We start from the raw sequence: 24,379 nt of genomic DNA on the forward strand, positions 1-24,379 counted from the left end.
AATTAATCTAGTTTTTAAAATAATAAACCTTAAATCGTAAAAGCAGTTAAACAAGAACAGTAAACCATCGTAAATCATAAATCACGTAAACATGCAGGTGGTAACATAAATCATTTAAAACATAAAAGCTTACAGACTTGAGGCTTGAAAACTGAGCGGCAGAAGCTGGCGGTGGCACAACCCTATACAGGACCCTTGCTCCGATACCAACTGAAACGTCTACTAATTTTAAAAGTGCAGAAATATTTTTTTAAAAAAAAAGATCGCATTTCAAAATAACATTTAAAATAATCATATCTAATTGGCAATAAAAGTAACGCAGTTTAAAAAAAAATAACCAACAACTTCCAAGTTCAAACGTAAACGTAAATGAATAAAAATCGTAATATCATCAACGTGTAAAAATGTTTAACTCATCTCAAAACCTGTAAATCAAATGCGGAAAACGTGTGGTCCTCGGGTCATGTCACCGCACCAGGGCTGCCTACTCAGAGTTCGACACCTCGAGTTTCCTCAGCATCAAGCTCACTTGCATCACACACGCCTAGTGAGTCTAAAGACTCAACACACCTGTACTAGTAATAACAAGCACATATACGGGTACACAGCAGTGAAATAACATACTCAACGTAACTTTCATGAACTAAAAAAAAACATGAACATAAACGTCTCGTGTAAAATTATGTCGTGTCAAAGAATGTCATCTCGTATCATCATATACGTAAACATTTTTTTAAATGAATTTAGTTCATTAGTTGTGACTTTCGTAGCAGCTCTATTGTATCAGCTCTATCGATGGATCCATCTACGTATAATCACGGTACCGGACGACGAGGACATCAGCGACAGCATTACCTGTCCACTGAGCCTTGGCCTCAGCTCATCATATCTCATGTCATCGTATACATATACATCGTCAGTCACAACCAAATCTCATCCTTCAGAAATAACATCATATTCACCGCTTAATAAAAACATGCATATACGTAACTTTTTCTTTAAAACCAAGCATGCAACGTATTTTTCATAATTGCGTAAAAATCATAAACATGATGTATAAACATTTAAAATATCATAAATTTGCGCTCAAGACACTGTCTTGACCAAAATCTCACCCCGGGTGCAAAATGACCATTTTGCCCCTGAAAACCCAAAAATTATCGTTTCACCCCTGGACCTCTAAAATTGACCCGAAGCTTACCAAACTCTTTAAAATGTCCCAATACATATTAAAAATCATTCCTAGGCATAAACTCGAACCAAAATCAGAATTTAACCGATTCGTTTTAAAACTTGGATCGAGGTCCCGGTTTTAACCCGAATCGACTCGAAACTTAACCGAAATTTTTTCAACTTTTTACCATATCTTAAAAACACTTAAAAGACCCTAGAAACCTCAAGACCACACTCCTACACTCCTCGGCCACTCCTAGAAGGCTGCTTGAAAAATTCGAACGTGCCCTACTCGAGGCCCTAGCTCAACACCTCTCCACCATTTCGCTCCTAGTCCACCACCACGCGAACCAGCCCCTGGCTCACCTCTCCTAGACCACCCTAGGACTCTCCTGAACCTACTGCACCCACGCCATCAGCCCCATGCATCATACGTAAACCACCCGATCGCTACACTCTCCAAAACACCAACCGAACCCAACTCGCTCAACACTCCCCTTGCGGCTTCTAGGACAAGACCAGAAGAGTTCGTGCATTTCCAGACCATGGTTCAGACCCACCAGAGTCTGTCAAAGGTCTAGAGTCGCACTTGCACCACTAGCCTTCGCCTACCCACCGATCTAAACCAAGAAAACGCGAAACCACAGCCGATACACATCTCGGCCTTCACTCCAACCCTACCGAACCTTACACCAGCCTCATGACTCCACTAACCTGCTCTAAACGGTCCCTTATCAACCACTAGACGACAGCCCCTTGCACAAAAACCATAGAACATGAGCAGCAAACGTAAGAATGCAAGAAACACATGAAAATTCGATAATCCTCCCTATACATGCTTGGATCGAGAGTTTTACATGCATAAATACATATAAATCAGTAATATAACGTGGATGATGCGAGAAAGATGTTACAAAGCGTGCCTGATGAAGTTTGATGAACAGAACGAGAAGAGGGAGACCCGGATGAATTTTTTTTGCAAGAACAAGAGCAAACCGAAGCTTTCTCAGCTAGAGAATGCTGAAACTGAGAGGAAAAGCTGAGGGAGAGGGTAGGTGTCGGCTAGGTGTTTTAGGTTTAGGTTAAAGAATGATTTGGAGCCTAATTAAATAATAATCAAATGTTTAATGGGCCTTAAATTGTTTATTAAGGGTTTAAAAAAATATTTAAGCCCAATAAGCTTAAAAGTAGGCCCATTAAATCCAAACACATTCCTGAAAAATATTTCGTGTTGGAAAGATTTTGAAAATATTAATCGAACCCTCAAAAAGTCTTCCAATTCGATAAAATTTGCGTACCGTTAAAAATAAAATCATGCGGGTAAAAATACCCAATAAAATCTCATTTTTAAAAAATACACTTAAAAACACCTTACATTATTTAACAAAAATTAATCATGTAATAAAATAATTTTTCTGAAAATTCTTCGGTCTCCGTTCCTCGTTCGAGCGACAAATGCACCTAGAAACCCTAACGCATGAACTTATAAAATTTCATGAATTAACTCCTATCATGCATGAATTATGCATAAAATGCATAAAAAAAAGTTAAGCACATAATTAAAATAAAAATCCTAGATTGCATGCATTCAGGTTACGTGAATTAAATTTTTGGACCTTACAATTATATTATTGTTATTGTGTAATTTAAATGTTTGAGGAGGAGATATCTCTTAAAATATATGGATTTGAACACATGTTCGAGATTGATAATTTATAAGTTTTATTCCCTTAAATTGGAATATTTGAAACAAGTAGATCTAATATAGTTGCTACATTTAGCGTATCGTGTCTATTGAATCGTTAGGATGCACCAGTAGCAGGTCGGCTTCATATAGCCACACATGTATTTTATCCTTTGCCTGGGCTGAGGCTTACCGAGGTGACCACACCGAAATAATCTGGACCAATTTTATTTTGAATTTTTTGGCACAAGTAGTAGAGGCATGCATTATCCACTCCAACAGTAGGAGATGTAAAATCTGAAAGGTTGGGTTCCTGATTGGCTTCCATTAGAGTTAGAGTGAGTGTCTCTATTGAAGTTCTAAGATTACCACTTTGGTCATTTTATTCCCGTTAGAGTTGGATTTATTTACCCGAAAAACGGATCTCCCCAACTTTGTAAATTCTCGTCTATAAATGTAGGTGACTTCTGTCAAATATGTTAGAATAGGGAAGAAGTCTATAAATGTTCTTACATTGAGGAACCTGTAGAGAAAGTATAGTTTTACCGTTAGCTTACTCCAAAGTTCGATTAATGCTCCGACACACAGAGCATTTATCAAAGTGTATTTTATTGACGAGGAATAAGCTTGTTGTGCCTAGTAACAGTAATTCATTTTGGAATGTACAGTCTCGAAATCATTCCATTTTTTTAATACGTGGAAGTCTGATCCTCCAATCCCGAGGCTTTGTAGTAGCAAATAATAAAAGTGTGAGGACTCAATGTAATGCCCCGAAAATTTAAAGGTCCACGCGAACCACATGCATACGATTTATTAAATTCTCTTGTATTTTAGTTAAATGTTTTAATTGCATTAATTAATTATGTTGTGCATATTTTCATGTTTAAAATATATATTTCTACATGGTTGCATTAAAATGTATTTTTAAAATTTATTCGAGTTTCGATCGAGGAACGGAGACCGAGGGCTGAAAAACGTATAATGTTTTTATTAAATAATTGTTTTTAATTATTTAAAATATGAGTGATGCTTTTTCATATTTTCAAAAATAAGGAGTTTTGAGGTGATTTTATACGCCGGGACGTAATTTTTATCGGTGTTGATTTTTCAACAAAAATACAAACGTTTTGGTAACCTGACTAATAAATTCACAAACTTATTAAAGCAAAATTATTTTAAATAATTTTTAAAAGCATTAATGGGCTTAATGAGCCTAATTAACCTTGTTAATGGACCTAAGCTACCATTAGCCTTTGTTATTAATATTTAAAGCACAAATAAACCCTTCCCCACACCATAACCCCACGCCCCAATCTCCAAGGCAACACAAACTCTCTCCAACAAATTCTACATGGCACACACATCAATTATTGAAGAGAAACTTTCAAAATCCTCAAGGGAAAAATCAAGTCATCGTCTCTTCGTCGTCGTTCTTCAATCGCCAATGGTTATTCGTGCGTTAATAACGCAAAGGCACACCATATTCTTTCTTTCAAACATTTATCACACCATAGTATTTTATTTAATGAATTTTTGCATGAAAACAAGTCACACAATTCAAAATTTTCGTAACTATGCACATGCTTGTGTTTAAACCCTTGTTATTGGATTCAAAACATGTTTATATGATTGTTAAAGGGGCTGTCATGACTAGGATAGGATCAAGGATGATTTACACAAGTTTTAGAGTCATAAAACACAACTAAAAAACGTTGCAACACAGGAAGAGCCAACTGGAACCGTAGGAAGGAAGAAAAGAGGAAACCGCGAGTTTGTTGGGTTGTGCAAAGCCAAGGGGTTCGGTTCTTATGCATGGGGCCAGGTGGCTCGACCAGGTCATGAGAAGGGTTTGGTTGGGACGTGGTTAGGTCCTAGGAAGGGTCCTAGGAGGGCCAGGGCTCATGCAGGCAGGGCTGGAGAAGAGTCCTCGGTTGATAGGACACTTCTCGAAGGTAAATTCTGGTGTGGCCGAGAGTTGCAGTGGGTGGCTCGGTTTGGGGCTGGGCTATGTGGTCCATCAGGGTCCTAGGGTGATGGGCAGGGGTCGGGCTAGGGGATGGAGTGGCTTGGGTCACTGCTGGCTCGAGAAAAAGGTGAGGAGCGTGGGGTAGTGCTCCAAGTCGCGCAGGTTGCTGTCCTTGGTTCAGGAGCTTCGCTGCTGGGTTCTGGTGGCTGGGCTGGTCTGGGCTGGGTCTGGGCTTGGTCCAGGTATGGTCAGGGCTAGGTGGGTTCGGTGGTGGCTCGGCTGGAGGTGACCTAGGATGACTAGGAGTCTTCTAGCGTGAGTTTTAGGAGTGTGCAGAATTGGGTCAAGTTCCAGGAGGATTTTTGAGCGGGCCAGGGCTGGTTTTTCGGGCTGGGCTTGGTCAATAGGGTCCCTAGGTGGGTAGGCTCGGGTTTGGCTCGAGGTGGCTCGGGCGTGGCTCGAGTAAATTAGGAGATGGCTCGGTGTGTTCGATAAGGTGTCAAAAACAAAAATAATAAAGCTAATATTGAATCCATGGGTCCACGGGTATGGCTCATGACTTGGAAGGGTAGAATAAATAATAAAAATGCTATGTTTAAAATTTGGGATCAAAATAACGAGTTTGGAATTATCCGGGATTTTATCGCCTCACGAAACGTTAATTAAGGAATTAATTGAAAAGCCTAGTTTTAAGCTTTATAAAATTTTGAAAAATTACATTTAAGCTCAAATAATTATTAAAAGTCTAAGTTTTTAATTTGAGAATTTTATATCAAGTTTTGGTTTAATTCGGGATTAAAACACTATAATATGTTGTATTTAAAGAATAATTTAAAAGTCCTCGATTAAGCTAAATAAAAATATGGAAAAATTCATGTAAGCTTAAATAATTATTTGAGACATGTTAGAGTCAATGAAATTAAGAAAAAGTCAAAAACGTGAAATTTTATGTTCATGGGTAAAACAGTCATTTTACAACGGAAAATTAGTAAACGTCATGGCAGTGCCCTGAATGCTGTTTTATGTGTTAATATGATTATTTTCAATGGTTATGGATGTTTATTAAATTTTATATGTTAAAATGTTATTTTAAATATTTATGGAATTTTATATGTTTATGATTTAACATGTCAAAATGTTATTTTAAAGGTTTATGATGTTAAAATGTTATTTTAAATGTTTATGGATTTTTTTTATATGTTAAAATGTTTATTTTAAACGATTATGGATTTTTATGATAAAACGATAACGTTAAAAGATATGTTGCATGCTTGTTTTTAAAAGGAAAAGGATATTAAATGCATGATTTTTATAAAATGATGAAAATGTAAAACGTTGAAGGAAGTGAAGTAATTGTGACTATTGATAATATGAGGATAAGAATGGGATATCGTGAGGGAAAAGGCCCCAAAGGGAGCCCATTTATGAGAAAAGGCCACAAATGGAGCCCAACTATCGTATTTCCATTCGATGAGGATAGGCCAAGGCCCAGTTGACCGGTGAGAGTGTTGCTGGTGTCCCCGCCGCCCAGTACTGTGGTTTCATGTAGATGGATCCATCGATTTTTTGAGGATGAGGAAAATCACAGTTAACGATCTGAATTCAATAAAAAGAAAATATACATATGCTCATGATGAAAGGATACATGTTATGAAATGAGGAAAAGGAAAAATGTTGAGGTTTATGTTATGCATGTTCATATGAATATGTTTATGAAAATATGAAAAGGTTTACGAAAATTTTTATGAAAATGTTTACGAATATGTTTATAAAAATGTTTATGAAAATGTTTATATTTAAAGTTTATGCATCATGAAAATGTTTATGAAAATTGTTATGTTTAAAGTTTATGCATCTTCACGAAAACGATATTTTAAGTACAAGTATTTTTCACTGTTGCATGTGATCTATATATGTATTACTTGTTATCAAGATTATGGTGTGTTGAATCTTTAGACTCACTAGGTGAGATTGATGTAGGTGATTATGATAATAATGTTAATGGAGGTCTTGATGGTTGGCTTTGTTGGACTGAAGGTGCACATAACCCGAGGATCGACGCTAGTTTTCCGCACTAGTTATGATTTATGATTTTAAGTTATGTTAAAGATATTCTATGATTTTTATTTATGTTATGAGAGGTTTTTGAGAGGTTATAGTATGGGCTATACTTTTCAAATAATGTTCTTAGGTTTGGTAAAATGTTGGACAATTTTATGATTCAAACTATTTTCCTTTGGATTTTTAAATGTCAGTTCGTTGTTTAATTTTTAAAAATGATGTCAAGCTATTTTAAAGTATATATATGTATATTTTGAATTATGGAGATTAAGGAGAAAAAAAAATTTCTAGTATGTTTTAAACAAAACGAATAGCAGACGTTTCACTCATCATATGATATTCCGTATAATTAAGTTCACATAACATCAATTTGAATAACCTAATGGCATACAAATTGCCTTGGATGGAAAAACCTGGCAGCTCTACAAGCAGGGGTTTATACCATCTATTTGTATTGAGAGGTTTTACATCTGTTTGTAATGGTATAAGCAATAAGCTTGTATGGATGGATACTCCCGGCTATAGGCCATTAACGAATAATTTCCGGTCCCGTATTATGCCAAGTTTATTCTTAATAACGGTTAGAAAGTTCCCTTCTCCTGGAAAATAAACTCACGACCATTGATTGATCAGGGCCATACCTTTATGATGATGAGCCGTCTCAAGCTGAATAAATGTCAACTCTCCCTTGCTGAATGGCATGTTACCTTTCTTGAAAGTGACAGAAGCGTCATCCATCACTAACAATGATTCATCATTGCAAAGGGTAATGAGACCAGAACTTTACAATGAAACAGTAAAGTAAATGTTATGCTCGGTCACAAAGAGAAAGGTGGTGAAACCCAATAACCGGAGCAAGGTACCAATTTAGATAAGAGGGTGAGATGGCAACATCAATCTCACTTACTAAATAAAAGTATTATTATGCATACACAAAGACGACACGTGATATGACTTTACTAGAAAGGGACCGTATTAAGTCTATAAAATGAATGCCGCCCGTTGCTTAAATCATCATAGGTCCCCTCCTTTGTGTGTGGTCAAGCAGGATAAGAAAATCAATAAGACTTTGAATTTGAGCTGTCCTCGGATGTACACCTGCTTGTGGCACCTCGGAATTACAGACTTACTATGATAAGTGACCTGGACCCGGTGTTCGTTGGAGTCGTGGAAGCCTTAGCTCGTCCCATTCTTAGTATTTTTAATCTTTAAATCCTTATACTATAAAGTAGCTCGACCCTCCTAAGCTAGAGGAAAGGGTTTTTAGATGAAATGGTCACCAAATGCGACTAACTAACTATTTGTTAATACGGTTTGAAGCGTGCGACAGCCCCCTCGTTATCTTATTGTTACCGATTGCCTGATTTAATGACATGTGGATCTGTACCTAGACCTGGAAGGCAAAGAGAGAATTCATAAGACAACGAGGAAGTGAACTGAACTGAACGGACAGGCCGATTCTGAAGACGATCGTTAGAGAGATGGATGGAAGTGCTATGGACGGTGTAAGGTCCAAAACACGATGACGTAATCCAACTGCACGCAAATCTAGGGAAAATGGAAAATGACTAATTAAATGGTTTTAATTGCATGGATTAAATATGGTGCACATGTTTACATGTTTAAAATGTAGTTTTATATTAGAATGCATAAAAATGTGTTTTAAATATTATTCGAGACGCGATCGAGGAACAGAGACCGGGGACCATATGAGAGAAAATATTTTTATTAAATAATTATTTTAAATTGTTTAATGTGTGGTATATTTTAAATGAAATTTTTGAAAATAAGGTATATTAAGGTGTTTTTATACGCTAAGTCGTATTTTAAACTGACAATCAATTTTCAATGAAAATAGGGACTTTTTGAGAACTCGGCTAATATTTTTGCAAAATTTCCTAAACTAAATATTTTAAATATTATCTAATTAGCTTAATGGGCCTATTATACTAGGTTAATGAGCCTAAGCTTGTACCATGTGTTTTATATCAAATAATCAAGCTTCCAAGCTCTTTTATTTCCTTCAAACTACACGCCCATCACCTAGGATTACTAGGACTCTTTCTTCAGCAACACAACCACACACTCACACGTATTTTCGAAGGAAAAGTCACGAGAATTCAAAGGAATTCAGCAAGGTCCCTCTACGCCGACGTTTTTCGCATCGCAAGCCCTTTTTCGTTCGTATTAAACGCAAAGACGCGTCTTAATCTTCCTTCAAACATATTTCACACCATATTATGTGTATTTAATTATCCTTGGATGAAAAATATGTTGTACTTCTTGTATTTTTGTTTTTATGAATATACATGCACAAAACTAGTGTTTTTTTTAAAAAAAAAACTCTTGCTTATGATGCGCAAAGGGACTACCATGGTAGGGCTATGAGAAGGGACATTTTTACAACACCTAAGGGTCCATAGATGCATAGATAAGGGCTACACGTGAAGGGCTGATGTCTTGAACAAAAACTTGAATTTAATGGAATCTAGGGTTTCGACTAGGAGTCCTTGAGAATCACGACACTTAGCTGCTATTAGGGCGTGACCAGGAGACCTAAGGGGGCTGTGTGATGGTCCTAGGGTGGCTTCACGATGGCAGCTTCAAAGACAAGGGGGATCGGGACGTAAGGCATGGGCGCATGGCTAGGGGTGATTGGTTTTGAGGGCTGAGGCTTCTAGGCATGTTTAGTTCCGTCTAGTAGGTTCCCTAGGGTTCAGTCATGGTCCTAGGAAGGGTTCATAGTGGCTGGTCTTGTTGCTTGAGGGGCAAAAATTCAGTAGGTGTCCTAGGCTTGATCCAAGGTCTTAAAGGGTTGAATTGGGTTGTATAAGGTAGGGTTAGGTGTTGTTATGCTTTGGTTCAAGTTTGGTTAAGTTTCGAATCATTTCGAGTCAAAATCGGGATGTACGTCTAAGTTTAAATACGAATTGAGAAATTAACCGATGAGTTTAAATTTACGTATAAGAAATATTTATGGGTGTATTTTAAGGAGCTATGTTAAGTTTGGAATGATTAGGGTCGACGTTTTAAGGTCTAAGGATAAATTGAGAAAGTTAGGACTTCAGGGTCAAAATGATCATTTTACAACTGAAAAATGTTAGACGTCTTGGCAGTGCTCTGAATGCTGTAATAAATGTTAAAATATTTATTTTAAATGTTTATGAAATTTATGATGAAACATTAATTCTAAAAGACATGTTGTATGCTTGATTTAAAAGAAAAATGATATATATATGCATGAATTTTTATAAGTGATGAGAATATGATAAGTTGAAGGAGGTGAATTGATTGTGAATAATACGATGATATGATGATATGTAAGGGCAAGACTCAGTTGACGGATGAGAGTGTCGCTGATGTCCCCGTCGTCGGGTACCGTGATAATACGTAGATGGATTCATCGACTTATAGCTAATACAAAAGTCACAATTGAATATCTGAATTAAATAAAAAGAGAAATGTAAATATATATAATGAAAGGAAAGGTAAGTATATGATAAAAGGAAAATGTTTAAAGTTTACGTTCATGAAAAGTTATTTTATTAAAAGTATTTCACTGTTACTTTTGAATGTATATGTGTTATATAAGGTCCAGGAAATTTAAACGACGTAACTTGAATGCATGCAATATAGGATTTTATTTAAAATATGTGTTTCATGAATTTTTATGCATTTAATGCCTAATTATTACATGGTTATGATTTATTTCTTGATTATTTTATAGTTTCATGCATTAGGGTTTTAAGTTGCATTTCGCGCTCGAACGAGTAACGAAGACCAAAGATTATTAGGAAAAATATTTTTATTGGATGATTAATTTTAATTAATTAATACGGAGTGTTTTTAAGGGTGTTTTCGAAAAATGAGCCTTAGTGGGTATTTTTACTCGCCTGGTCATATTTTTAATCGGTACGCGAATTTTAACGATTCGGATGACTTTTTGAGGGCTCGGGCAATATTTTCAAAAACGTACCTAAACGAAATATTTTTCGTGAGCATTTTTGGCCTTGATGGGTTTTTTTAATGCATAATGAACTCAAAACCCTTTTTAATCATTTTAAAATTTAGATTAAGCCCATTAGTGCATGTTTTATTTATTTAAATCCTACCCTAGCAAACCCTAACCCTATTCCCTCCTAGTGGCCGCCCCCTCCCTCCCCATCAGCAGCCTCTCCCTCACGTTTTTGCAGCAGCAACCAGCCCCCATCGATTTTCCTCCATTATTCTCAAGCAAGTTTCCTTCCCGCTCCTCCGGTGCTTCCCCGACGCACATTTCTTTGAGTTTGTGAGCATTTACACGATAAGGCACTCCTTGTATCCCCTTTCTCATCATTCACATTGTATATATGCTGCCATGTGTGTGTCGTGTGTGTTGAATATGTGAGCTTTGCACGTTAAACTTTTTCTTATGCATCGGTTGTCATGATTTCGCAAAACTTTGCATATAACTCACGAATGTTGTGATCTTTGTGCAAGGGGACTACCGAGGGGGTTGCTAAGGGGCTGAGCATGTCAAGTATTAAGGGACCTAAGTGCTGGAGTCGAGTGTCCCTCGAACCATGCAAGGGCCGATCGAGTTTAGGGTAAAATTTGGGGTGTTGGCGGCTAAATCGGGTAAGGGGGATAGGATCGGCTGCAGGGAAGTCAAACTAAGCCATGGTCCAGTCCCTAAGGGGCCTGAGACGTGGCTCATGATGGCTAAACCGCGGCTAGTCACACTTTAGGGGTCGATCGTGGTGCATGAAGTCGAGGGATGGTCAGGTGGTTTTGCTTGTGTCGAATGTTCTTGCACGGTCGAACTCACGGGCTGAATGCGAGACTAGGTTGGTCTAGCAGGGTGCCCTCGGTCTGTTCTTGGCTCTAAGAGACGTTGGTTCAAGGCTTGGTCGTGTTGGCTAGGTCTAGGAGCGAGTTATGGAAAGTTGGTGCACTAGGGTTTTGGCTTGCTTGTGCGTCATAATTTCCAGCAGCTTTCGATTTTAGTTTGGGGGTCATAAGGGGTTTGGAATTATTGGTTTAGGGGATTGTCTAGTAGAGTTAAGTCATGGTTTGAGTTGAGAAAAATTTGGTTAAGTTTCGGGTTGATTCAGGTTAAAACCGGGACCCCGATCCAAGTTTTAAAACGACTCTTGTAAGTTTTGAATCGGGCTCGAGGTTACGTCTAATAAATGCTTATTATTATGTTTTGAGGTGTTTTAAGGAGTTCGGTTGGCTTCGGGTCGAAATTTTGATGTCCAGGGGTAAAATTGTCATTTTGGGTTTTACAGGGGCAAAATAGTCATTTTTCACCCAGGTCAAGTTTTTAGTCTTGGCAGCGCCCTGAGCACAAATTTAGCATGTTTTTAAATGTTTATGTATCACAAACATGATTTTTGATGAAATTATGAAAAATACGTTGCATGCTTGATTTTAAGGAAAATTTACGTATTTGCATGATTTTATTAAGTGATGAATATGATGACATGTTTTGAAGGCTGGGAGTTGGTTGTGACTAATACGATGACACGATGACATGTAAGGCCAAGGCTTAGTCGACGGCTAATGTTGTCGCTGATGTCCCCGTCGCCGGGTACCGCGGTTATACGTAGATGGATCCATCGACTGACATGATGATATGAAAGTCAAAACTAATGAACGAAATTCAAATTAAGAAAAAGAACACGTATATGTTGATACGATGATATATGTTACGAAAACGTTTATGCTTTCACAGGTTATGATTATGCATACGACTTTTAAGATCATGAATTGTATTTTTACTACGGTACTTTTTACTGTTGCATGTTATGTATATGTACTTGATATAACGATACAAGTGTGTTGAGTTTTTAGACTCACTAGGTGTGAATGATGAAGGTGAGCATATCGATGAAGAGGCTGGAGGTACCGAATTCTGAGTAGGCAGGGCTGGATGTGCGCACATGATCCGAGGACCATATTTCTTCCGCACATCACATTTTTATGAGTTTTTGAGTGGACATGTTCGATTTTGCGAGTTGGTTATGATATATTGATGATTTCAGGATTTTTACTCGTTTTAGGTTTACACACTTGATTGATGGCCGAGTTGGAAAATTTTAAACTGCAGCATTTTATTGGTCGATTGTTTACGATTATTTTTAAAAGACATATTTCTCAGTAGTGTTGCATGCATGCACAATTTAATATTCTCGAAAAATGAGCTTACAAAAAAATTTTTTAGCAGTATTTAAAATCAGTATATGCCACATATTACTTGCTATCATGATTAAGGTTTGCTGAGTCATTAGACTCAGTAAGTTTGATCGATACAGGTGAGCATGATGTTGAGTTTGATGGAGGACTTGATGGTTGAAATAGCTGGATTGAAGGTGCACACAACCCGAAGATCGTCGCTAGTTTTCTGCAAAAATTAAGTTTATGATTTAAGCTACTTTAAGGATTTTATTGTTGGGGAAAACCCATAAACCACAGAATCCATCATGATAAATCATTAAGAATTTGACTAAAAACTTAAGCGGAAGCGTACCTGATGCCATAATCTTGAATTCTTTAGAACGTGTCTTGATCTTCCAGATCTACGCGCTCTTTCCTTGAGAGAATCCTTTAGTTTCTCTTCAGAACTATTTTCTTAATGAGGAGAGAATAGTGAAAGTGATAACGCGAGATCTGGGGACCATGACCTATATTTATAGATATTGTTCATCAATATTTTCTGATATTTCTGTTTTAGCTCATCATAAAAACAGAAATTACACTTATGTCTCTACGCATTAAAGGCCCACAACCCATTAGATACATTAAAGCCCAAAAACCCGAAACATTATTTGATCACTTTATTTTGGTCTTAACACACATAATTATTCACATATAAGCCCATAAAAATAAAAATTGATCCAACAATCTCCCACTTGGGCTATATGTTCATCCTTATAATTATGTTTGTGAAAATAACCTTATGAGCTCAAAATTGTTGTCATTTTGAAATGTATCTATAACCAATCCGGTCCATCAATCACATCAACATAGGATCAAAGCAGTCTTCGCTACACTCAAGGTAACTAGACCCATCAATGGTCACATATGCCAACACAACTGAATGACATGGATCATGAAGTGGATGTGTAGCATGGAAATTTCATGCAATGTGACCGTAACATGCCTATTTCCAACCGGTCCTCCCTTTAACCTTATTGAGACCATAATCAGAGTGTGACTTAACTTGAAATTTATTTATGCAGAAAATAAATTTACATAACTGTAACTGAAAATGTCTACAACTGAAAAGCATTTAAAATAACAAACTCCCACTAAAACTGAATTTCCTCAATTGACATAACACCCATACTAGCAGTGTGCTCATGAAACTGTTTGGGTGGTAGTCCCTTAGTAAGCGGATCCGCAACCATGGAGTTTGTACCGATATGCTCAATAGACAACTTTCCACTCTGAATTCTTTCTTTAACAACCAGAAACTTGATGTCAATATGTTTTGACTTCGTCGAGCTCCTCTTGTTATTGGAATACATAACTGCTGATTTATTGTCACAATGTAATCTTAGTGGCCTTTCAATGCCATCAACAATGTGCAGTCCCGTGACGAATTTTGCAGCCATATTCCATGATTGGATGCCTCATAACACGCTACAAACTCAGCTGTCATGGTGGAAGAGACTATAAGTGACTGTTTAGCACTATTCCAGGAAATGGCACCTCCAGCAAGGAGATAGATGTAGCCCGACGTAGATTTCATACTATCTTGGCATCCAGCAAAATCGGAGTCAGTATACCCAATGATCTCAAGCTGATCCAACCTCCGATATATGAGCATGTAATCTTTTGTTCTCTGTAGGTACCGTAAGACCCTTTTAACTGCTTTCCAATGTTCCACTCCTGGATTACTTAAATATCGTCCCAACATTCCTGTCACGTACGCAATATCTGGACGTGTACAAACCTGAGCATACATCAGACTCCCTACTGCAGATGCATAGGGGATCTTCTGCATTTCCTTTTCCTCAAAATCATTCTTTGGGCATTGTTTAAGACTAAATTTGTCTCCCTTAGCCACAGGGGTATCCGTTGGTTTACAACCTTGCATCCCATATCGCTTGAGAACTTTCTCGATATAGCCTTTCTGAGATAATCCAAGAATACCTCGAGAATGATCCCGATATATCTGAATACCCAGTACAAAAGATGCATCACCAAGATCTTTCATCTCAAAATTCTTAGCTAGAAATCTTTTGGTGTCATGCAATAACCCTATATCGTTGCTAGCGAGCAGGATGTCATTAACATATAAAACCAGAAAAATATACTTACTCCCACTGCACCTATGGTACACACAATCATTGACCAAATTCATCTCAAAACCAAACGAGATGATCACTTGATGAAATTTGAAATACCATTGTCGAGATACCTGCTTGAGCCCATAGATGGATTTTTTTAATTTGCAAACCATATTATTTGTGCCTTTGGATACTAAATTTTCTGGCTGCAGCGTATTAATTGTTTCATCGATGTCACCATTTAGAAACGCAGTCTTTACATCTATCTGTTGAAGCTCAAGATCGAAATGCTCCACCAAAGCCATTATAATCCTTAAAGAGTCTTTAGAAGAAACCGGAGAGAAAGTCTCTTTATAATCAATGCCTTCTTTCTGTGTAAAGCCTTTAGCGCAAGACGAGCCTTATATCTTTCCACATTGCCTTTCGAATCCCTCTTGGTTTTAAATATCCATTTACAACCAATGGGCTTCGTACCTTTAGTCAATGGGACAAGATCCCATACGTCATTGTCCTTCATGGACTTTATGTCCTCATTCATGGCATCATTCCACTTTTGAGAGTTAGAACTTTCCATGGCTTGACGGAAGTTAATCTGATCATCCTCCATCAATCCAATGTCTCCCTCATGTTCTTGAAGAAATCCAATGTAATCATCTGGCACTGCATTTCTTCGCTCTCTAGTGGATCTCCTTAATGGCATAGGTTCTGGAGGTGCTTGAGTTTGTTCATCTGGAATGGGAGGATCTCTAATATTATCTTCCTGTATTGTGTGTTGGACAAAGTGAGGAATGTAATCCTGATCAATTTCCAAGACACCTATGGGAATATTTACATATTCCTCTTCAAAGACAATATCTCTTACTTTGTCTCCCCCCGCAAACTCAACATCCTCAAAGAACCGAGCATTTCCTGATTCAAAAATTGACTTACTTGTGGGATCATAAAACTTGTACCCCCTGGATCTTTCAGAGTATCCAATAAAATAACAACTAATCGTTCTTGAGTCCAGTTTCTTTTCATTAGGCTTGTAAGGCCTTGTCTCAGCTGGACATCCCAAAACGTGCAGATGCTTAAGACTAGGCTTTTTACCCGTCCAAAGTTCATAAGGGGTTTTGGTCGCTGCTTTAGTTGGAACCCTGTTAAGGATATATGTTGCGGTGTTTAGTGCTTCTCCACAGAGTGATTCTGGTAAGGTAGAATGACTGATCATACTCCTCACCATGTCTTTAAGCGTTCTGTCTCATCTTTCAGCAACACCATTCATAGTGGGCGAACCCGACATAGTGTACTGTGGGACGATACCCCATTCCTCTATGAATCTTGCAAAAGGTCCTGGACGTTGTTCACCTGAACCATCATATCTACCATAGTATTCACCACCACAGTCAGATCTAACGCTTTTAATCTTTAAGCCAAGTTGATTTTCAACTTCAGCTTTATAGTATTTTGAACACATCCAATGACTGTGCCTTTTCATGAATGAGATAAATGAACCATATCTTGAAAAATCATCTTTGAACTTTATAAAATACTGTTGACCATTCCAAGAAGCCGAAGGGAATGGTCCACAAATATCAGTATGTATAAGTTCTAAGACGCTTGAACACCTGTTGGCTTCTAATCTCATTTTGTTGGTTTGTTTTCCCTTTATACAATTAACACAATTATTAAAATCTGTGTAATCTAAAGGTTCTAGAATTTCATCTGAAACAAGTCTCTTTATTCTCTTTTCAGAGATATGACCCAGTCTTTTGTGCCATAACGCAGCTGAATTCTCCTGGTTAAATTTCTTTTAGTGCCTCTACTTGTTTGAAGGGATTCATTAAATGAAGCAATAACATCCAAAAAATAAAGATTATCGTATCCTAATAAAGAACCAGAACCAACCAATTTTGAATCGAGAAACAAATTAAATATTCCATTTCCAAAAAACAAGAATAACCAAATTTGTCCAATGCAGAAATGGAAATAAAATTCCGTCTAAAAGACGGTACGACAAATGTTTCATAAAGATCCAAATATATTCCAGTCTTTAACAATAATCTAAATTTTCCTATTGCCTCAACTTCAACTTTGTTGTCGTCACCAACATAGATGAATCTTTCAGCATCACTTGATTTTCGGCAATCCAGGCAACCCTGCATAGACACAATGATGTGAGTTGTTGCACCAAAATCTATCCACCACGTGTGTCTAGGCATTGAAGTTAAATTAACCTCAGAACAAACCATATTCAGAAGCATACCTTTCTTAGCACGCCAAGCGTGATAATTACTGCGTTGCTTCTTCATATGCCCATCACTGCCACAGAAAAAATAACCAGAACTTTGAGAATCACTAGGATTCTTCTGTTGTTTCTTCGGAGGCTGTGTATCCGCAGCTTCTTTATCCTTCCTTTTCTTTTCTTTAACCTTCGAAGCAGAGGCATAATGAGCACTTTCTGTCTTATCTTGCTTCAACCTTTCCTCTTCCTGGACACAGTGCGAGATGAGCCCATTCAGAGACCAAGTCTCTTTCTGACAGTTATAGCTCACCTTGAACTTGTTAAACTGAGGAGGAAGAGATATCAAAACCAGATGCACTAGCAAGTCCTCAGAGCGGTCAAGCTTCAATGCTTTCAACCTTGAAGCAAGATGAGACATTTCCATAATCATGTACTCCCTGATGGTGCCCTTACCCCTGTACCTCATTGAAACTAGGCTTGCCAAAAGTGTACCAATTTCAGACTTTTCACTTTTAGCAAACCTCTTTTCGAGGTCTTGAAGGAAATCCTTAGCCGTAGCAATGTCGCTAGACATTGTGCCCCTGAATGTTTCTGGAATAGCCCTCTTCATGATCATCATACACATGCGATTCGATCTCTCCCACCTTTCAAACTCCCTCTTTTCATCAGAGGTACTCTTATACGTAATGACGGGAGGAGAGTCAACCCTTATCGCAAGGTCCAAATCCATGACTCTGAGAACTATCAATAAATTCTCTTGCCATGATTTAAAATTAGAGCCATTTAACATAAGAATAGAATTTATGTTGGAATGAATATTCGCAGGAGTCAAATCTGAACAGAGAACAAAAAACCAAATATACATGCTCAACCAAATATCCAAATAAAATTATCAATAAATTCAAATAATGTAAACCCCCATAAACAGAATATCGAGCACTCCATTAATATTTCATCTTTGGACAAAAGATTAACTTGTAAGTGATATCCTTGCGCAGCAGTCAAACACTGATAGTAACTATCATGTCAAATAACAACCTTCCTTTCGGCCGATTTATTATTCACATGAAAAACCGAATAACTATCACATGTTTACCACCACAAGTGCATATGTAATTATATTAAATATTAACCTTCCTTTGGGCCAATCAATATTCATATAAATTACATATACCCAAAATCTTTTTGTATTTCAAAATAAAATTAATTTCCATAAAAGAGGTCACTTTGACGACATTTTATTTCAATTAATTAATTTTAAAAATACATATAACCTTATCATTATTTGAATTTTTGAATATTTAACTTTAACCGAATAAACCTGAACCGAAAAAAAAATTTAAAAAAACTCGGAAATTCCGTACGGGTCGGGTCGACCATGATCCGGACCCTTCCGGCCCGACCCGAAACCTTTTTTAAAAAAAAAAAAAAATTTTATCCCAATTTTCGATTTTCCTCTAAAATATTTTGTTGAACAAAACTGGAAGGAAAATCGAAATCTTATACCAAATCTTTAAAATTTACAACCAAATCTTTTTACCAAAAATGAAACTTTAAAAGATTTGATTTTCATCCAAAATATTTTCCAGATGTGAAACCATATCAAAAAAAAATTTCAGATCTGAAACCATATCAAAAAATTTTTCAGATCTGAAACCATATCAAAAAAATTTTTTTCAGATCTGAAGTCATAACAGAAAAAATTTAAACAAAATTTTCTTTTCCAGATCTGGATCCAAATAATATCCAAAAACTTTAAACAAATCTTAATGATTCAAGCATGAATGGCTCTGATACCACTTGTTGGGGAAAACCTATAAACCGCAGAATCCATCATGATAAATCATTAAGAATTTGACTGAAAACTTAAGCGGAAGTGTACCTGATGCCATAGTCTTGAATTCTTTAGAAAATGTTTTGATCTTCCAGATCTACGCGCTCTTTCCTTGAGAGAATCTTTTAGTTTCTCTTCAGAACTATTTTCTTAATAGAGGAGAGAATAATGAAAGTGATAACGCGAGATTTGGGGACCATGACCTATATTTATAGATAATGTTCATCAATATTTTTTGATATTTCTGTTTTAGACCATCATAAAAACAGAAATTACACTTATGACTCTACACATTAAAGGTCTACAACTCATTAGATACATTAAAGCCCAATAACCCGAAACATTATTTGATCATTTTACTTTGGTCTTAACTTAACAGACAACCCACACACATAATTATTCACATATAAGCCCATAAAAATAAAAATTGATCCAACATTTATGATGTTTATGACTTTTATGCTTTTGAGAGATTAGGATGTTTATGCTTTCCTTTGAAAAATGTTAAATTTAAGTTTGGTTAACGATTTACGAGATGATCAAAGAGGAGATCGGTTCGTAGAGATTTACAAGAAGGGCTATATCTGCCTACACACCGGAATAGTTTGGAGTCTAGCGTTGATAACGTAATGTATAATTCTAAACGCTCTATGAATGAAGTTTTAAACACACGACGTCCAAACAAAAATTTTTAAACTTCCGCTACGTCTTGGGTGCGAGAACACGATGTCACAATACTTGAAAAATAAAAAAGAATAAATATTGCAAAGAGAAATACCAAATTACTAAAAAAAAAGATCAAATATATGGATTGAGACGCAATTTTGAAAATTTAAGGAACCAAATTTGCGGAGTTGTAGAGGACGAAAACAATTTTTCCTTCAATATGTCAATTAAGAAGTTTCATTCTCTGTATACTTTATGTCATACATAATGGTGAAGATACTAAAATTGTATAGAAATAGTACAACCAATATTCTATCTAAGAAACATCTTATAGACGCCAAAAGCCTATTTGCTTGATATTACGGGTTCTCCTAACTAGATGAGAGGCCGTTGTATTTTTTTTTAAAAAAAAAAAAAGAAGAAGAAAGAAAGAAATACCCAATAGATTTATGACATTTTAGGAGATAATGGCATGAAATAGCTTTGTCAAATTCTCGTCCAGCTAATATCTCAATGTGTAACAACATTTCAGTTTCTATGTTAATACGTAAATTCTGAAGATTCTCGTTGACTAATATCCCATCTGTTTGAACATTTTAGTCCAGCTGTTATATTTTTTTAGCATACAAACCCTGTTATATTTTTTAAGGATGCGGACCCTTGTCTCTATGAGAAAATCCGTCAAATATCCGTCAACGTTTTTCGTTTATTTCATTCTTTTTTTTTTTTGGTTTAATATATGATTCATTGGTGCAATTAAATATAAACAGTTGTGGGAAACTTTGATTTGTAGTAGAAAAATAGAATTTTGGAAATTAATTAGTAAGATCTTGAACAACTTCAAATTTCCGTTGAGGTAATACCGTTACAAACGAGTTATTAGTTCAACATTTTAGTCAATTAATTCTAAACAAGCTCCTATTTTACTATAAATCAAAGTTTCTCACAATTATTTTGATTTAATTGCATCAATTAATTATATATTGAACGTGAAAAAAATGAAAAAAATAAAAAAAATGTTGATGCGTATTTGAGATTTTTTAAGCGTTGCGTTGGCTTATATAATTTGATGAATTAAATTGCATTTATTAAGGCGGTTGGATTATAAATGTATTTTTAAGAATATTGCTAGAAGCCTATGTTAATAAAACTATATCTATATTTACATAACAAACTCTCAAAAGTAATATTTAAAAAAACCGGAAAATATTTTTAGAAATAGAAATTCATAATTAAAGAATTTAAATATGCTAGGGAATAAACAAGTCAAATCGAAATTATTTCGATTTTTCAAGGTTGCTTTATTGCGAAAAACAAGAAATTGCCGAGAATGAAAACACAAAATTTGACGGCTTAAAGAAACAAATTTTCCCAAAAAAAAAAAATAAAATTCAAGTAGAGTCACCAATCTTGTTCGTTGGCCCATCTGTGATGAAAATAGCATTCTTGGATTATAAAATAATTGGAATCAATTGTTTATTTATTTTTCCCGAACAATTATGTATACCAACATTATTTATGAAACAAAGTAATCAAAAGTATCAAAATTGATATCGGATTCAATCCAGTCCGTTCCAGATTGAACCGAATTAAATTCCACAGGCACAAGATAGTTTGCTCATGGAATAGATCTCTTGTGGGACGGTCTCACGGATCTTTATCTGTGAGACCGGTCAACCATAACGATATTCACAGTAAAAAGTAATATTCTTAGTATAAAAAATAATACTTTTTCATGGATGATCCAAATAAGAGATCTGTCTCACGAAATTAATTCGTGAGATCGTCTCACGAGAGTTTCTGTGTTGCTTCATGCTATGGACTGTTATTATGGGGAAACAAGTAGGAGAAAGTGTAAATGAAAATAAAGCCAGGAACATTCTTATTTCTGATATAAAGTCAATGTTTTCTTATCTATCAGATAAATCCCAAAAATTTTAAAGGCATGCTTCTCGCATTAAGGATGCTGAGATTTTTTCTAGGTACGTTTCTCGTCCTGTTACATTAGAGAAGTAGTGAGGTTGAGGCCGATACTCACTGTTCAGTCATCCGCTCGGGGTCGGTTGTACGAGCATTCGAGTTGATCCTCACAACTAGATAGTTCAAAATTCATAGACTTACCCGACTCTCTGAGGTTAGAGTGATGGCGTGGAGTAGAAGATTTTTTAAGGAATATAGGTAGGTTTGTATGTTTTTACATGCCTTTGAATGCTGAGACCCAATTATTTAAGCTTTCTTTTTATCAGGTTGTTTCAAACCAATTTTTATATTTAGCTTATACATTTGAGACGAGAACAAACACTTAAATTGAGTATCTTGATCTTGTATACAATTTTATAAAATTTTAAATCACTCCTTTCAGGGTTCTACACAAGCAAGCTGCTTCAATTCTACTGCTCTTTTTTCAACTAATAACACAAACACAAGCACAACAACAAACCGGAAAGATTCAGATTCTGGGAGAGATTCGGGCACACAGCCGATTCTTCATGACAGTGGTGAACTCTTGCTTCTCGGAAAGATCTACATTGTCACCTTCGACAGGAATCCACTCGAAATTCCAGATCAAATTGGCCACAAAGTACTCCAAATGAAGAAGAGCCAATGCAGAGCCTGGACAAATCCTCCTTCCAGCACCAAATGGCATCATCTTGATCTCTCTGCTCCCTGTTATATCGAAAGCCTCTCCAGAACTTGTGGGCAAGAATCTCTCCGGCTTGAATTCCATCGGATCCTCCCACACCTTCGGGTCCCAACCCATTTCCGCCACCAAGAAATTCACCGTAGCACTACGAGGGATCAAGTAGCCGTTTAATTCGACATCGTGTGTCACCTTGTGTGGCAAAACCAAGTGGCTCGGTGGGTGCCGCCGCAAGGCTTCTAATACCACTGCTTTCAGGTATGGCATTTTCTGCGAGTCCTCTTCCTCAATCATCTGTTGCTGGCTGCTTCTCGACTCTCCCACGACGCTGATTATCTCGTTGTGAAGCTTGGCTTGGATGTGGGGGTATTTGACAAGATTAGCCATTATCCATTCCAATGCGGTGGCTGTGGTGTCGGTGCCCGCGGCGAGAAATTCGCTGCATAGACTCACCATTTCCGATTCATCCAGTTTCCTGTTTTCTTCGGGAAGTTGCAAATCTACCAGAGTGTCCACATATGCTAACAGTGCTTCATCGTCTTCTTGCTGATTAGATTCCCTTTGTTGATGTTTGGCTTGGAAGCGGGACCTGATAAGTGGAACAAACACGTTCTCCTGTTCCAGCCGCAGTCGAATGAATTCCTTCCACCGTTTGCGGAACACAATTTTCCCCAGTCGAGGCAGCAGATTGAGCACGTAAAATCGGCGGAAACCCAGAAGTAATCCTCGTTGCACCGATTCAATTTCCTTGATTTGCGTCTCCTGGAGCTTGTCTCCAAAGCACATGAGCGCCAGCAGGCAGAACATGGCGTACTGGAAATGATCGATTACCTTCGTAGAGGATTCCGATTTCGACGCATCCAGGAGACGATTGATTAGAATGGAAAGAACCCATCGGCGGGAGCTTGAGTAGCATTTAACCCGAGTCGGGTGAAGGATCTCGTGGGTTAAATTGCGACGTAGGAGACGCCACGTGGAGCCGTACGCGGCGGAGTTAATCGACTTCTGGGTTCTGTTCAAAATCTTGCTCGTGTACAGGGGAGGCGGACGGTCGGAGAAGACGGCGCCTTGCTGGATGAGGGCGCTGTGGGCCAAGGAGTGGCCGGCGACGAATATGAGCTTGCGAGGACCGATTGTCACCGTAATGAGAGGACCGTATCGAGTTTTGAGGCGGCGGAGGACGGATTCCAACTCGAAAACAGAGCGGCGGAGCCATATCAAATTGCCGATGAGAGGCAAACTCGGTGGTCCCGGCGGCAACTTTTTCTTTGACGGGTTGAAAAGGAAGCTCACAATGGCGGCGATGCACAGAGAAACGAAGATCAAGAACCAGACCGCCATGTTCAACCACGGAATCAAGGTTCCAAAATCTCAGTGAATTGGGTTTTGGAATCTCGGTTCTAGATAATTACAGTACTTGGATTCTTCGTTTACACGCATTGCTTATATTATATTATATAATTACAATTTTTGAATTATGTGGGATATATTTTTATTTAATTTACCATAGCTTTGTTTTTAGAGTAGGGAAAGTGAAAATTGTATTTTTTGCCCTGCAATTTATATGTTTATATTTTTATTATTTTCTATCAATAATGGTTTTAATCAATTAATTTAATTTTTTTGATTTTAGTCATTTTTTATCGTAACGTCAGTCTGACATCAGAAAATGATTCGAAGATTTTGGAAATGCTGATGTGGTGACAATCATTGCTAAAATGTCAAATATCACGTCAAAATTTTTAAGAAAAATAACTAAATTGAAAAATAAAGTGCAAGTTAGTGAAGACCGATAATATAACGAAAAACGTATAAGTATAAGTATGTAATTTCTCCTTGTATAATGTATTTAAA

General features: G+C 36.9%; 1 protein-coding gene across 1 annotated transcript; it reads right to left on the reverse strand.

Annotated features, from left to right (window-relative positions):
• Nucleotides 1–22,146: 22,146 nt before the first annotated feature.
• Nucleotides 22,147–23,986, reverse strand: LOC140963965 (cytochrome P450 89A2-like). The gene has a single exon (XM_073423446.1). It carries the CDS (start codon nt 23,864–23,866, stop codon nt 22,334–22,336), a length of 1,533 nt encoding a protein of 510 aa, XP_073279547.1. The 5' UTR covers nt 23,867–23,986; the 3' UTR covers nt 22,147–22,333.
• Between the last annotated feature and the right edge of the window lie 393 nt (nt 23,987–24,379).

Source organism: Primulina huaijiensis, chromosome 2 (genome assembly GCF_012295235.1).
Source record: "Primulina huaijiensis isolate GDHJ02 chromosome 2, ASM1229523v2, whole genome shotgun sequence".
In the NCBI taxonomy this organism is placed as follows: Eukaryota; Viridiplantae; Streptophyta; class Magnoliopsida; order Lamiales; family Gesneriaceae; genus Primulina; species Primulina huaijiensis.